This window comes from Diabrotica virgifera, chromosome 1 (genome assembly GCF_917563875.1).
Source record: "Diabrotica virgifera virgifera chromosome 1, PGI_DIABVI_V3a".
NCBI lineage: Eukaryota > Metazoa > Arthropoda > Insecta > Coleoptera > Chrysomelidae > Diabrotica > Diabrotica virgifera.
Window position 1 is genome coordinate 152443708 of NC_065443.1, and position 17566 is coordinate 152461273.

Below are 17566 nucleotides of genomic sequence, written 5' to 3' on the forward strand. Positions count from 1 at the left end.
AATAGCACAAAAGTGTGGTGTAGCTTTCGTTGATTGGTGGGGTATAATCTCGGTTGGTCTAGGTCGGTATCGTGTAGTATGCGCCCTCGATATATGCGACCGGGGTGATGCACTAGTCTGTGTAGGAATATATGTACTTTTGCGCGACGATGACGGGGTTAATGCACTAGACTGTGAAGGAATAGATGTACTTTTGCGTCCGTATAAAGCCTCTAAGCCACTAATATCATCCTGACTAATATTTTGTAATTTATTAGGGTACCATGGATACATTACAGCTGTCTCATCGTTACTGTGTAATAATCCTAAACTGTGACCGATTTCATGAAGAACGACCATAAAGAGATTGGTGGAATCTAAATGTATTTCTACGCAACTATCATTATTGATGGGAAAATACGAATGTGCTAATGTTCCACCACGACCATCAAAATCATATCCACACTTTTGGCTCCCCATACAGTTGGAGCGAAAATAATGTTTTCTTTTAACTGCTGTTATAGTGGATATCTGGTTTCGGAACAGGAACAGTTACTCTGGTAAAATGCAAATTTGAAACATCTTCCCACATTTTAAAGGCTCGTTCAACTAATTGAATTAGATCTTTCACGATATATGCCTGAGGAAAATACCATCTTAGATTATTGTTGTTCTGAAGCTATTTTCTTGTGGCATTTTTACAATTTTAACTATTTATAATGGGAAATAAGCCACAATATTATTAAAAAATGATTTTAAATATCATTTTAAAGTCTTCTACTTTAAAATGTATCATATGTATCTGAATTGCCGATATAAATGATTCAAATTAAATAAATTATTAGAAGAATTTTTTTACTAAGTAACAACATTTTTGTTTATGTAGTAGTATTTTGTATTTTGACAACGGCACCCGATTTGGGCGTCGAAACGTTAATAAAAATCATTTTTTAATAATATTGTGGCTTATTTCCCATTATAAATAGTTAAAATCTTAGATTATGTTTATACCATTTTCCCTTAAGAGAGTAAGCATTTTCAGTGCTTAGCATTAGATCGTTTAATGTACCATCCACATATAAATTATATTTTTCTTGGAAATGTAGGAGCGTTGAATTAAAATTTGCTATAGAATTGCTATCTATATATCCATATTGTTGAAAAAACCTCATAGCATCGTTTTCGGAAAAGGCGTCTGTTGCTGCCATGCACATTAAAAACACATCCATCCTTGTTTACGTACAAAAATAGACTGATCCATAATATAAGAATCAATTTATATATAATCACATAAAACATATATGATAGAGTGCCAAAAAGGCCTTATACATAACATTTTCTTAAACCAGACATCAAAACGCAATTCATCATTCAAAATCCTTTAATTTGATGGTTCACACACCGATTTCTGATTATCCGTTCCAAAGATACATGGTACATTGCCATAACGGCCTTTGCGATAACTTGGTCGAACTGTAAATGCTTATTTATTGTTATTGACGTTAAAACAAAACCATTGGCATAGAAAAATCTCTTATCGCAGTTTGATCTCCAGCAAATCCTAACTCGCTCAATTTTGCGGACTGGACCTATACCCATTCCCGATAATCAAATAAGAAGAACAGACCAGCATGAGGTTATTACTGTTAATACAACGAATGCTTACTAACTAAATTCTTTAAAAAGGAAGTTTTTGAGGATTTCATTTCTACACCTTTCGGATATCGATACACTAAACGAAGTAAATTGTAAAATAGCACTTATTTTAAAATATATTGATAAAACAAACCACCTTTTCATTAACCTGCTACCTCTCATAACCCATAATTTACTTAATGAACCCTTATAGATTATATATTTTCTTTGAAGAAATAACAAAATATAATATTTCCATTATGTAACTTTTATTATCACCCCTGTAACAGTAGAATTTATTGCACTCGCTCACTCTGATCCAGAATCGACATACCGGTACTCGCTCACTCTGATCCAGAATCGACATACCGGTACTCGCTCACTCTGATCCAGAATCGACATACCGGTTCTCGCCCACTCTGGTCCAGAATCGACATACCGATTCTCGACCATCGTGGGAAAATTCTGGTCCAGAATCGACATACCGATTCTCGCTCACCGTGGGAAAATTCTGGTCCAGAATCGACATACCGATTCTCGCTCACCGTGGGAAAATTCTGATCCAGAATCGGCATACCGATTCTCGCTCACTCTGATTATTAACTGTTATCAGTATTCGTTAACCACAAAAATGATGTTTTTCCAGAAAATGTTTTATCATGCGGTTTCTACTTATAAAAACAATAAATATATTATTCTGTTCTAGAATTTTAAGCTGTGATAAGGGATAGTATAAAATGGACAAATCTGGCAAACATTATTCATAGCAGTGTCGACGAGCGAAGCTAGTAGTGAGTGAAATCAGTAAAGTGCGTGTAATTATAAGGTAAGTCTGTTTATTTAGTACATGTATAGTAGGAATTTTTTGTTTTCTACAATTCTTTTTTGGTGAATAGTAACAAATTTTATTTCTTTTAACATTTCCATTTAACATACATGAAGTATGTGCTTTTACGGGTTATTTCTTATTTTTAAGTTGATTTACAAGTATTGTGTATTTCTTGTGTTTTCCAAAATGTATTATGTACCTGTCCTCATATTTTTAATTGATTTAATGTTTTATTTTCAAACATAGTAGCTCTTTATGATACATTTAGCACAGTACTCCGTCTTCTTTTATCATTTTCTTGTTATGCGAGAGAACTGAGAGAGGTTTTTGCTGCCTGCATTAGGATAATACTGCCGTGCTAAGCCCAAAGGCGGTAACTGATTTTTTATCGAAAATGAGATTGTTGTATTTCTACGTAGATTATAGGTATTTAGAATATTTTTACCAAGTCCTTGGAGTTGTAGAACTATTATAATGGGTATCTAGAATATATTTACAAAGTCTTTGGAGTTGTAGAAGCATTATAATATAATGAAACCTACCTAGAAATACAAAAATGTAATTTTCGATAAAAAATCAGTTACCGCCTTTGGGCTTAGTACGGCAGAACAGTATTTTATTTTACCGTTTAGTTTTTATTTTTTAATACTTTCATGGCCTAGAATCGGCACGTGGCTCAGAATCGGTGGTATGCCGACTCCCGGACACTCTCGTTTTCAAAAATAGTATTTTATTTTACCGTTTAGTTCTTATTTTCTAATACTTTCGTGGTCTAGAATCGGCACGTGCCCCAGAATCGGTGGTATACCGACTCCTGGGCACTTTCGTTTTCAAAAATAGGAGCTTTTTATGATACATTTAGCACAGTAGCACAGTACTCCGTCTTCTTATATTATTTTCTTGTTATCTGCATTAGGATAATAGTATTTTATTTTACCGTTTAGTTCTTATTTTCTAATTTGATTTATAAATAGGTTTTTATTTCATGTTTTTTTTCTAACATGTATGATGCAACAACGTATGTTGTCCGATGCATGTCCGTATATTTCTGAATAATTTTATGTTTTATTTAAAAAATATTAGCTTTTTATGCCACATTCTACCGTATTTCTGCTTTTCAACAATATACGACCAAGCATAGCTGATACTTATTTTATACAGTATGACAGTAATCGTGTTGCATTTTATATACATCCTAGCGTATTTTTTATTTTATAAAAATTAAATGGCAATCATAGTGCTGCATTGGGTCAGTAAATAAAAACACTGCGTTATTTTATTATTTTTATTTCAATTATTTCATACTAGTACACTGGTAAAGTTAGTAATTAACACAACTATATGCCCTAGCCAATTTATTTTAAAATTTTCATCCATGGATCTAACGGCATAGCGGTTAAACGATGGTGTCTCGTATTCTATATCTGTCCGCTTATCATACGGCTTATCTGCTATTTGAAAAAATGAACTTAAATTCTGAAATTTCTCGGTTGTTCTAAAATTTCTTGTTTTTAAAGTACGTGTTTGTTATTAGTCAATAATATCTAAGTACCTTAGTTCTTCTATAATTGTCGCTGCTTCTTTTCCGGTTAAAGCTTCTGCTTCTGCAAGAATTATAAGGCCTTTCACAAGAATGTTCGGGTCACCATGTTCGTTATAGGGACACCATATCTCTTCCAGTTCATCAAGTATCTGCTTTTTTGCTATATCAAGATCCCTTGTTTCAACAGATCTTGTGGGAACATCACCACGGTTTTTCTTTGAACCTTGCATCTGCATGTATTTTGTTTCCTGGTTCTTCTGTGATATATGTTTCCTGTTACACTGTTTTTGTATGTCAGATGTATCTTCTGCATCGGGATCGACATGTCTTGCGGTACCATGTATGGCCTGTGTTCTTCTTCTTCGTTTTCCTAGATACATTGGCTTAATAGTTTTTTCGTATTTTGCTGTGTGAGATTGGTGACGTAGACGCCCTCGTCCAATCTTATGTGCTCCCGATTCGTCCAGAAGAGTTTTGTAAATTTTTTGATCGTCTAGAGTATATTGTGTAGGTTCCTTCGCGAAGATCAGTTCGTACAGGCCGGGTGTAACTTTAAAAATGTGCGAATACATTTTAATGCTATCTTTACCGAACTCAATTATTTTATTACCAATCGTCCATTCTCCCATCTCCCAGTTAAAGGTAGGGCCGTATATCTGGTCAGTATTCCCTAAATCTTGCGTATATGTTTCTAAATAAGGATTGTACGATGTTAGCGTATGTAGAGGGTCGACCCCACTTGTCTGTGATGATTGTTTAAGTTGTGAGTCATCTTCGCTGACACCAGGCTTAGGAACATTGTCATTCACATAACTGACTATTTCTTTAAGAGGTGTAGTTATTGGCTTAAACGTTGTCTGTAGAAGTTCTTTTTCATCTGCTTGCATTCTTCTAAGAGCTTTGTACTTTTCTCTCACAATTGCTGCGAATTTTTTTTACTTGAACTGCACTACTTGAAGACATGATGGTAACTGAAGTCTCAACTTTAAATGCTTGTATTTATACCTCTGTACCCTTCTGTTAGCGTGTCTCTGATGATGTCTATACGTCTCAGGTACTCCTGTGTGGTCATATGTGTCTTATGTTAGCGTGTCTCTGATGACGTCTCAACGTCTCAGGTACTCTTTTGTGGTCGTCTGTGTCTTCTGTTAACATGTCTCTGTAGACGTCTTTACGTCTCAGGTACTCCTTTGTGGTCGCCTGTGCCTTCTGTTAGCATGTCTCTGATGGCGCCTTTACCTTTCAAGTACCCCTAAGTGGTCGTCTGTGAATTCTGTTAGCAAATCTCTGATGATGTATGTACGTCTCAGGTACGGTAGTTAGTAAAGAAAGTGGTGAGGGAATAATCAAAGATTTTTAGGTGTTTACATCTAGAATTTGTAGCTCGAGTAGGGAAACATGTAACCAAGTTCACTATATGTCTTAAATGCAGCACTGTTACATTGATTCTTATGGAACAACAAGCACAAATCTTCACATTTCAGGGGCCTTTTGAGCTAACATTCAGTTTTTGTCCGACTAAAAATATATTTATTACCCAAGCATTGAGGTATCTTCTTCATTCTGTTTCAGATATTCCTATCGTTCAGACGTGTGCTCTGGTGAGTGGTAAATTTGAATATTTTTGATTTTGTGACAATTTTGAAAGTTTTATACATATTTTGAGTTTGGGTTCTAAATTTTTGACTTGTAAGTTGTGAATATTTATTATTATTTTATTACTTAGTGTTGTTTGATTTGGTCAGTATTTTTTTAAATAATTTCTCATCCTTTATTAACGAAAACATGAACAAATTCTTAGTCACTAAAGATACATTTAAGAAAATTCGTAAATTTGGCCTCCAGGGACGAACTCTGGAATTTAAAATCAGGGATGTGTCGCAGAGTGAGGAACCTGTGGGATGGATTAAAAAGGCCATCGAGGGGATTGTACTTAAGGGAACAGAAGGTTTGGAACCAACCGACCAGGTCGGTTTCACTTTTTGTTCGAAAGACATTGCCAGAGGTCAGGGTTGGATGCGGTTCAAGCCTGCCTCTGAAGTGACCGTTGATGATATATGGGATAAGATTAGTTCTATATACCAGAGCAACAGCACTGGTCTCAATACCGAAACATTTTGTCTGGGTATTACGACGGTAAAAATGCCCACGGGAAAAGGTGGTCAGAGAAGAAGAGCCTATAACTCATTTAACGAAGAGTGTTCGAAACGACGAGGAATTATGGTTATTAAAAACAAGGATAATCTTTGTTTACCTCGTGCTCTTGTGGTTGCTAAAGCTTACGTAGGTAAGGACCAAGAATGGAAGCAGGTACGTCAAGATATTGGAAAAACACAAATGGAAAGAGCATTAAAGTTAATAGCTGAGGCAGCTGTTGTTATTCCTAGTGACGGAGCTGGAATTCCTGAATTACAACAATTTCAGGAATACCTTAAAAATTACAAAATCGTGGTCTAAAGTTATGGCAGCAAGGGTCGTGATATCATTTTTGAAGGTAATGGTGTTGGGTCTTCGTTAAACTTACTTCACCATGAGGGCCACTTCAACGTGATCACCTCTTTGACCGCTGCTTTCTGTTGTCGATATTATTGTGAGGAGTGCCATCAGCCGTTTAACAATAAAAACGACCACAGATGTGGTGGTACGTGTTTTGCTTGTCGTCGTTCACCAGCTTGTTCCAAAGATTGCGTGAAAATACCCTGCGATCAATGTGGGCGAAACTTCTACGGTGAGGCATGTCTCAATGCTCATGCTGGTTCGGTATGCAATAAAATCAAAAGGTGTAAGACCTGTTACAAGATCTACACCAAAAGTCATGTCTGTGGTGAGGTCTTCTGTAAAACTTGTAAGAAAAATTGTCCGTCAGATCATCTTTGTTACATACAGCCCGATTCTGGTAAGCCTCCGTCAGAAGATTTTCTATTTATCTTTTATGATTTGGAAACTCGTCAAGAAAAGGTTTTGCCTGATGGTTCGCTTCTTCAAGAACCAAATCTCTGTGTATTTAATCAACGTTGTGACAAATGTATGGACACTGACAATAAAATTTGCAAAAAGTGCGGTTTTCGGTTACATATTCTGAAACAAAATTCTATTGAACGTTTTGTAGAGTTTGTACTTAATCAACGTAAACTTTTTAAAAGAGTCGTTGTTATGGCCCATAACGGTGGTGGCTTCGACCATCAATTTGTTTTAAATTATATTTTAACAAAGACCGATTTAACCCCCGACCTCATTATGCGTGGTACAAAACTGGTCTCAATGGCTTGTGGTAACGTTCGTTTTCTCGATAGTCTTAATTACTGTTCAATGGCGTTGTCTGCTCTACCTAAAGCTTTTGGGTTGACAGAGTTGAAAAAGGGATATTTTCCACATCTGTTTAACAGGGAGGAAAATCAATCTTATGTTGGACCTATGCCTGATCTTAAATTTTACGACCCCGATAATTTAAAAGCTGATGCACGTGACAAGTTGATGGCGTGGCACGCTGAAAGAGTAGATGAGCAATACGTTTATGATTTTCAAAAGGAAATTGTTGAATATTTTATTAGTGATGTTGAGATTTTGACTCAGGCTTGTCTCACTTTCAGAAAACAGTTGATGGATACTTCAAATGTCTGTCCGTTTTTCGAGGCAACAACTGTTGCATCGACTTGCAACAAGGTATTCAGGCGTAATTTCTTACAACCTGATACTATAGGCCTTATTCCAAAAGGGGGCTATCGCTTTAAGGATAATCACTCTAAAATCGCTTTGCAGTGGTTATTGTGGGAAGAAAAGCAACGCTGTATTGAAATTCAGCATGCTGCCAGAGGACCTGAAGCTCTTATTGGAAATTGTAGGGTAGACGGTCTTACGAAAACACCATCTTTGATTTTCAAGGTTGTTATTATCACGGTTGTCCTACTTGTTACCATACAGATAGAACTGCACCCCTTCATGACAATCCTTCAGATTGTATGGAAAATCGTCATGATAAAACGATTGCTAAAGCGTCGTTTAAACACAACGATAAGTCACAGCAACTAGTTGTGATGACAAGTTGAAACACTGTTTAGACGCTGCGATTCAATGCGATACCACCTTCAACCCAACTCCAACTTTGATAAGTTGTGCGATGCACCGTTTACACACAATGATAAGTTGCAACAACTCGATTGACCTTGATAAGTTGTTTGATTTATCGCTGTGTTTAAACGACCCTTAAAGTTAAGCATCTCAGATCAATAGGATACGAGGTGGTTGAAATGTGGGAATGTCAATTCCGTAAAATGCTGACGTCCGAGATAAAATCGTATACCGAGGGACATCCTTTTATGGCTAGTTTACCTTTGAATCCTAGAGATGCTTTATACAGTGGTCGTGCAGGCAATACTGTAGAGTATTACAAGTGTAAAGATGGTGAAAAAATTAAATACGTTGATGTTTGTTCGCTTTATCCGTGGGTATGTAAGTACAGAAAATTCCCGGTAGGCCACCCTAAAGTGTATGTCGGGTATGAATGTCAGGATGTTGATATTTCCTCTATGTCAGGTTTAATCAGGTGTAAGATATTGCCACCTACTGATCTCTATCATCCTATGCTTCCGGCTAAAATGAACAGTAAATGTATGTTTGTCCTCTGCCGAAAGTGTGGAGAGGACTTTGTTCAGAGTGAATGTGAGCATTCCGATGAAGAGAGGGCTCTCACAGGAACAGGGTTGTGGAAGAAGTGGTAAAAGCTTTATCTAAAGGTTATAAGCTGCTGGAAACGTATGAGATATGGTCGTACCAAACCCGTGAATTGTCAAAAGATCAAAAAGGGCTGTTCTCTGATATGATGAAAAAATTTATCAAAGTGAAGCAACAAGCTTCAGGGTGGCCGCGAAGATGTGTATCGGACGATGAAAAGAGCCGGTACATCGAGGAGTTTCTTCAGAGGGAGGATGTCAGGCTGGAGTTTTCCGACATAACGGAGAACCCTGGATTAAGATCGTTGGCTAAGCTTAAGCTCAATTCTTTCTGGGGAAAGTTCGCTCAGCGAGAGAACCTCCCTAAAACATCCATAATAAACAAGCATGGAGAATTCTTCTCAATGATGACTAACCCTTCCATTCATGTCAATACGGTGATTCCTGTGAATGAGGAAACACTTGTTGTAACTTAGGAATACGTAGAAGAAGCGGCTTCTATGTCTCCCACAGTAAATGTGGTCCTTGCCTCATACGTCACAGCTCTGGCTCGTCTCAAGCTATATTCCTATTTAGATCGGGTTCTCAAAAGAGCTTATTACTGTGACACAGATTCCATAATATATCTTTCTCAGCTTGGTTTACCGGACCTTTCTACCGGTGATTGCATCGGTGATCTGACGGATGAGCTTGGTGGTGGATACATTTCGGAGTTCGTTTCTGGAGGGCCCAAAAATTACGCATATTATATAAGTATACTTTACCTAATGGGGAAGAAAAAATATGTTGTAAGGTTAAAGGTATTTGTCTAAATTATGAGGCTTCTAAAGTAGTTAATTTCGACACCATTAAGAAGATGGTACTTATGAAGTCTGATCCTGTTTCTGTGGTGACTAAACAAATACAAAGGACGCAGGATCATTGTGTTATCACAAAAACCCTTGAAAAAAAATATAGACCAAATTCAACCAAACGAAAATTTTTTGACGATTTTAGTTCCGTCCCTTTTGGTTATAAAAAACTTAAAGTTTAACATATAGTCCAAGTTATGCCGAAAGACTTTTTTTATTTTACAACTATACCTTTCTAATTTAAAAACTCAAACATTGACATTTTTAAATTAGTATGTTATATGTTAATAGATGACTTTTGTTTTTTTTAACAATGTATTTTTTCCTCTACTATGAGATACAAACGATCGTCTGTCACACTGAAAAAGTGGGTTACTAAAATGCTGTAGTGAGTTGTCGTTTGTCCTACCAGATTAAAAATATACTTTGTCACATCGTTAAAAGATGTTCAGTTAAGACCATTAAAAGATATCTGATATAGCCCACTGGCAAATTAATGAGCCATTCTGGTTAACTCCGTTGCTCGTGTAGCCGCTCATTATAAAAGATGGCAATCAGATCATAAAAAGAAGTCTGCTGAACCACATAGATTTAGTTAGTTTAAAAAAGATATTCAGTTAAGGTCACTAAAAGATATTCGTTATACTTTGATAAAATGTACTATAAATAATGTTAATAAAAAGATACCTGCTGAACCACATAGATTTGTCTAGTTTAAAAAGATGTTCAGTTAAGGTCACTAAAAGATATTTGCTCTACTTTGATAAAAGTACTATAAATAATGTTAATAAAAAAAAATACCTGCTGAACCATTTCCTGTATTTTTAAAATATAATAAAAAGTTTTCGGCTATGAACCACTTTGTGATTTTGTAACATCATTACAGCTTTGCTCGTTACTTACTAGAATATGGGCAAACAATCGCTTGTTCTATGCTATCAAAAATATATATTGAATCAACATCACATTTATATGTTTGATTCCTCTAAGAAAATTCGGTGGTTGTAGGCCTCTAGGGGATGGTGTCCACTATAAAACACCAACGAGGTATGTGTTGTACCTCATGGGTGCCTTGGAAATCAACACGAGTAACCTTTGTTTCAGATTATCCGTGAAAAATCAACACGCAGATTGAAGCTTTGTTAGATTTTTACAACGATGTATCACATGTTTCGCCAATTAAGCTATTTAGATGCTGTAACGTTAAGACCTTTACGAGGTGCTTTTTCTTTACAACAATACTGTTAGATATGTTTTTATACATTAACAACGAGTTTTTTCGTCTATATTCTACCTAGGTATACTCTAAGTGTATATAGTTTTTTTTTCAATATGTATATCCGACACATATTAACGTTGAATAATTGATGGTCCTCCTTTTGAAGTATAAAAAGGACGGTCGACTTTTATCCCGCGCGGATGCACGCCTATGTACCTTTACGAAGGGAATTGTACATAAACCTATAAGCTGATCGTAATCCATATCTGCAAAGTATGTTGTCAGCTTGGGTTAGCATATACAGTGCATTCCGCATGTTTTATAAACATGATCAGGGCAAATTGTTGCCTGATGGCTATTGAAGAACTGTCTATGATCGATAAATATATTCTTATTCTTATCGAAGACCTATGTTCACTATCAACCTATATCTGACACATATTAACGTTGAATAATTGATGGTCCTCCTATTGGAGTATAAAAAGGACGGTCGACTTTTATCCCGCGCGGATGCACGCCTATGTACCTTTACGAAGGGAATTGTACATAAACCTATAAGCTGATCGTAATCCATATCTGCAAAGTATGTTGTCAGCTTGGGTTAGTATATACAGTGCATTCCGTATGTTTTATAAACATGATCAGGTGAAATTGTTGCCTGATAGCTATTGAAGAACCGTCTATGACCGATAAATATTCTCTTTCTTATCGCAGATGGTTAATATCAAACTGTAAAAAAATAATATTACCCGACTTGCCGTAGAAATGATATTGTATACACCTCACAATACATCAGTAATATCCATAAAATGATACGTATATACAGAATAACAACAATGTATAATAATGTACGTTCAGTGGAGGCCTATGTATAGTAGTAATCTATCAGAAAAGACTTGTATATGGAATGTTTGCTGGTTTAGCCACACCATAAGAATGGTATATGTTCATTGTCATGAACAGGTGTATGATTGGAGGGAGATCCATGTAAAGTAGTACTCAATCAGAGACGATTATATCGAGGATGTTTGTTGGTTTGGTCATACTGTAAGAACGGTATACGTTCTTTGATTAATCAAATTCTATTTCTAGTAATACACTGCTGTACTGTATATCGTTTTCAGCGACACCTCGCCTGTATCTTTCATAAATTGTTTCGTGTGTGTGAGAGAGAACGACAGAGAGAGAGAGAGAGAGAGAGAGAACGAGAGAGAGAGAGAGAGGAGAGAGAGAGAGAGAGAGAGAGGAGAGAGAGAGAGAGAGAGAGAGAGGAGAGAGAGAGAGAGGAGAGAGAGAGAGAGAGAGAGAGAGAGGAGAGAGAGAGAGAGAGAGAGGAGAGAGAGAGAGAGAGAGGAGAGAGAGAGAGAGAGAGAGAGAGAGAGAGAGAGAGAGAGAGAGAGAGAGAGAGAGAGAGAGAGAGAGAGAGAGAGAGAGAGAGAGAGAGAGAGAGAGAGAGAGAGAGAGAGAGAGAGAGAGAGAGAGAGAGAGAGAGAGAGATATCTTTGCGTTTGATTTTTGTGTTAACATATTCCTTAAGCCTTCTGCTTTCCAACAAGACCCCTTGCACAACGATCAGTCCAATACTAGCGGAGATATGCTCTAATGCTCTTTTGCTAATGTCTTTGTGATTGCTTTTGTGTTAACTTATTCGTTACCCCCTCCTCTTTCGTTTAATGTCTTACATGTAGTAATCGGACCAATAACAACGAAGATATACTGTAACGCCTTTGTGGCAACGTCTTTGCATTTGTTTTTTGTGCTATCGTATCCCCCTCCCCTTTCGTTTAATGTCAATTACGTCATCATAGTCTCTTGTTGGTACGACACCATGTCTATTTTCTGATTACACCCTGTATATGACACATGTTATTCATCAGCTGTCAATTAACAAACGGTTCCGTTCTTAGCTAAGTTCATGCTTTGACTAAGCTCGGCCGGTAATGCAGATCCAACGCTTACCGACATTGGCGCCAGTGACGTCTGAGTTGGACTTTGACCGTCTGGTCCAGCCGGCCCATACTCTGCTGACCATGTCTCCGTAGGGAACTTGTCGAAATATTTTAAAGTAGTTCTACCAGTTAAGTTTATGAACTGACTTTCTGTATAATATAAAAATTAAGGTACTCACAGGAATCTTTTAAAGTTCTGGTATAGCACGAGCCACCACTTGCACAATGTAATATGCAGAGCGCAGCTAAATTACGGAAAAATTCATTATTTCGCAAACAGTTTATTTTACACAAAAATCTTGAAACAGGTCGATTTTTATTTTTAATTGCCGATTTTTTTTAATAATGTGCTAAAATGCTGACGATACCAGTTTTGACACGGTGACGTAATCGTTGATTTTTTTAAATTGAAATGTGGGTATTCAATTTTTTTTAAATTGAAATGTGAGGTAATACCTCTTTCGAAAGGTCTTTTCATAATGTGCTCAGCAGTGTCATACATAACTGATTAATGCTTATACAGGAAAACAAAAAGTAATTCAATTTAATCAGAGAATAATTTTACAATAAACGAACAAAACCAGAAATATTAATTATTACATAAAACTTTTGAGCAAAATTAAATGCTCAAAATGCCATCCATAGGTGTCTTGATAATCGAAGTAAATCGACGAACACATTCTTCTTGCACATTACGAATAACTTTCGGAGTAATTCTATTACTTCGTCTCTAGTTCGGTCTTGCAACTCCTGTATATTTTGGGATTTATCTACGTAAAACTTTCATTGCAACGGATCCCATAGAAAAAAATCTAGAGGTGTAAGATTTGGAAATCTTGGGGGTCACTCTATTCGTCCTCGTCTACCAATCCATCTCACAGAAAACACTATCGCCTGGTAAATTAGGACTTGGGAAACATATTGGCAAGAACTGATAAAATTTCTGCTCGTAGAAATTGCAGATAATGTTCGCCCGTAAGATTTTGTTAAAGAAAATAAGGACCAATAATAGTGTCATTAATTGTTTCCGTCCAGACATTGATTTTCTGATGGTGTTGAGTATGACCATCAATCATCCAGTAAAAATTATCCTTACTCCATTTTCTGCAATTTTGACGATAGACTGAAACACATAGGCAAAATGTAACCTCAGCACAAGACATAATTTGTTTAAGAAAACGTGGACTGCAGTTACATAAATCCTGCAAAATGTCAAAAAACTGCATACGGTGATCGGGTTCATCTTCGTCGAGTTCTTGCTGAACGGCCATTTGTACGGATGGCACTTTTCGTCTTTCAAAACACAGTTGAGATATTCCTATCTCCGCTGCGATTTGGCGTCAAGTATTATAATTCTCTAATGAAGATAAACTTATTTACAAAACGAATAATATAAGCAATCCTCCCAAAATTCTTTAATATCGCTATCAAGAAGCGATAGACTACTGAAAGTCGCACAACAGCACAACAACATCAAGGATTTTTCGGAATCTGTAAACAAAATTTCAAAACAACTTGAAGGAAAATAGGATGTTAAATATTAAAGTCTACCAAAAAGAAGAAAAATTTGTTTTATTTTATTTATAAAAGTCGAGTCAGATTTTTTGCTCGAAAACGAATACAAAGGTAAAAATAATTAAAGCATCAAAGTCTCATTAATTCTGTTTGATTATTCTGTAACCATTTTTTCATCTGTAGAACTGATTTCCAACAATTTTGGGCCATAAAGAAGTACATAAGCACAATGCCAATCACCTAAAAATAATGAGTAAATTATTTAAAAGATGTATAAAGATGCTTAAAATATTAATTGTACTAGATATACATAAAATAAACAATCGTTCGTCAAGTTCTTGGTATGTGAAATTAAAATCCTCAATTAGGAGATCAATTTCTTCTTCTTCTTTCTCGAAACTCCTTATGCCCTCAGGGGCGTAGGAGGTTTTATTCATCCTCTATCCATATCTTCCATTTCTTGCGTTCCTTTGCTAACTCTTTCATTTGTTGATGTGATCCATCTTTTCCTTGGCCTCCCTTTCCTTCTTTTACCATATCTTTTTTGATTCCATCACCTGCTTTGGTAGTCTTCCTTGGTCCATTCTGTTAATGTGTCCATACCATTTTAATTTTCTTTTTTGGACCTTGGTTATTATCGATTCCTGTTTCAGTCTTTGTGTAATATCCTTATTTATTATTCTGTCCAATTTAGTTTTTCCGGCTATTTTTCTCAGCTGCTTCATCTCCGCTGCGTTTATTGTACTGTCTAGTTTTGCATTGTTTACCCATGTCTCACTTGCATATATTAAAGTTGGTACAGATATTGCATTGTATACCTTCAGTTTTATTTCTTTATCTATTTCCTCCTTTCCAAATATTGCTTTATTTAGTGCATAGTAGATCTTATTTGCTTTTTTCGTCCTGTATGAGATTTCTTGATCTAACTTTCCATCATCTGATATTATTACTCCCAGGTATTCAATCGTCGAGACTGTTTCTATTATTTCGTTTTTGCACCTAAATATCGTTTGGTTTATTTCTTCCCTTTTCTTTTGGGTTACTATCATGGTCTTAGTTTTCTTTACATTTACCTCCATTTTCAAATTTTCTATTTCTTCCACCCAGATATCGATTAATTTTTGCTATTATTTTTTCTCTTTATCGTCTGCTATTATTACTAGGTCATCTGCATATAGTAATCCCTCCATTCTCACTGGTACTAAATTCCCATACCCTATTGTTGACTATAATTGCCTTGATCTTCTTTTAGCGCTCTTCATTAGTCTATCCATTACTAATATAAATAAAACTGGGCTGAGACGGTCCCCTTGTTTTATTCCTCTCCTTAGGTTTATTATTGGCGATCTGATTCCGTTTATTTGTACTTTAGCGAGTACGTTTACGTTTCTATATGTACTTTTTACCACGCTTACTATCTTTTGCAAGATTTGCAGGTCTTCCATTACTGACCATATTACTTCTCTATTTATAGAATCAAAAGCAGCTTTAATATCTATAAAGGTAATATATAAGTCTTCTCCTATTTCGTTTTTCCTTTCAATTATATTTCTCAGTATGTATATATTATCTGTTGTTCCTCTTTCCTTCCTAAAAGCCGCTTGTTCTTCTTCTAGTTTTCCTTCCAGTTCTTTCCTGAGCTTCTGTTCTATTATCCCGGTGTAGACTTTATATTCCACTGATGATAAGCATATAGCCCTATAGTTATCACATTCCGCTTCATCTCCTTTCTTGTGTATTGGTATCAATAAATTTTCTTCCCAGACTTTCGGTATCGTTTCTGTTCTCCATGCTTCCCTCATTATTTCCAGTAGCCAAAGTTTGCCTCGTTCTCCCACGTACTTCATCATCTCCGGATCTATGTCATCGGCACCTCCCTTTTTCCAATCTTTATTTTTGCCAATCCTTCGTCAATATCTTTGATATGAATTTCGTCTACTCGATTGTCCCTATCCTCTTCTCTTTCTTGCTGTCCTCTCCTGTTGTCAAATGCTCCCTGCATGTCGAGAAATTCACCCGGCATCACCTCTTGGTTTTTTAGAACATACTCTGCCCTCTATACGAAATGGTGCAGCGTCATTTCCATAGAGAACCCTGCTCTATTCACACAATGTCCCTGATGTACTGGACTTTCAATCAATACACAACCCTAAAATGTACCTATCGAGCAGCTTTCTAGAGTTTTCAGTATAAATGATAGAAAATTCTGGTTTTAATTGTAAGCCGTGTCTATTATCTTTACATAAATTATGCATTTGTTATTTATCATTTCTTCCATGTTTTTGTTATAAAATCTTTTCTTTCTTTGCCAAATCATTAGTATGTCGCCATTTTTTTGTTTAGCTTATTTAAAACTATAATTAATGATACAATACGTTTAGTTTTCGATTAGATATAGGCTACTGAAGGAAGCACTTAAATCGGCAACATTGCTTATTTCCCTATGGCGAGCAGTGTTGCCATTTATAGAGTGTATATCTAATTTAAAACTAAACATGCTGTATGTAAAATGTAACTTACCTCCTCCAGAGAGTTTTAAGATATCCTCTGTAGTAACAGGAGAGACGTTATCGTCGTCACACATTATCCATTTATCTCCCGACTGTCTAACCCAACCTACATAATGGCCACTAGACGAAGATCTTCCTCTATGAGTGAGTACCGCTTGCAAGGTGTAGTAACCACTATTATTACTTCCTAAATCTGAAAATTATATATATTTGTATTGGCAAACAGACGACATTTTATAACTAACAAACTTTTTTGGAAATTGATCGCGAAAATTTAGGTCAAGTCTGCATTAAATTGGATATACAGTTTAATGGATAAAAAATATCAATTATTGCAAGATCGAAGGACTTTACCGAACTGTGTATGTAGAATTGGAGAGATTATGCAGGCCTGCCGTCATCGGCTTCTGATCTGAAAGTATCGGAATATGTTTTATTTATTTTTTCCACCTACCTCTGCCGAAAGTATACTTTTCCTGACCTGATTGTAGGGAGCAAAGTTGTACTTTTCCTCCCTAGGGAGGAAAATATTTTTCCTCCCTAGGGAGGAAAAATAAAAGTGACGTAATGGTATTTCATTCATGAAATATAACTTATTGACGCCCTGTACAATATCTTTATTACGTAAGTATCTATACATTTTAACGTTTATTTAAAAACACTCTGTATTTTGCAGAATGGTAAAAAACAGTAAATTGTTATTCTAATTTAACAATGTTTACATTAATAATTTGACTTATATTTGACAGTTGACAGTTATATTGTACCTACTTGTTAGTTTTAGTTCTAATACATTTTGTTGGTTAGTTACATAAATAAATTAAGTAAAAATGAAAAAATGACTTGTTATTTGAGGAAGGTGGAAA

At 35.9% G+C, this 17566-nt stretch overlaps 2 protein-coding genes across 3 annotated transcripts in view; one reads left to right on the forward strand and one right to left on the reverse strand.

Moving 5' to 3' along the window:
• Positions 1-2329: 2329 nt before the first annotated feature.
• Positions 2330-10631, forward strand: LOC114327782 (uncharacterized). Of its 2 annotated transcripts, none has more exons than XM_050641642.1 (2): positions 2330-2440; positions 5559-10631. In XM_050641642.1, the coding sequence occupies exon 2, from the start codon at positions 7014-7016 to the stop codon at positions 8013-8015; it is 1002 nt and encodes a 333-aa protein (XP_050497599.1). In that variant the 5' UTR covers positions 2330-2440; positions 5559-7013; the 3' UTR covers positions 8016-10631. Both variants share the same exon structure in this region, with proteins under 2 accessions (XP_050497599.1, XP_050497600.1).
• Positions 10632-14230: 3599 nt separating this feature from the next.
• Positions 14231-17566, reverse strand: part of LOC114327784 (ubiquitin carboxyl-terminal hydrolase 14) — a 55151-nt gene continuing 51815 nt past the window's right edge. Inside the window, exons 11-12 of the mRNA XM_028276494.2 lie at positions 16711-16893; positions 14231-14430 (exon numbers count right to left, since the gene is read on the reverse strand). Of these exons, the coding sequence (XP_028132295.1) occupies positions 14345-14430; positions 16711-16893 (269 nt within the window). The 3' untranslated portion in view covers positions 14231-14344. The remainder of the gene's footprint in view (positions 14431-16710; positions 16894-17566) is intronic.

Bases quoted from the DNA above. Each gene is read 5' to 3' on its own strand.
- LOC114327782 (XM_050641642.1), top strand. From the start codon at position 7,014: ATGGACACTGACAATAAAATTTGCAAAAAGTGCGGTTTTCGGTTACAT.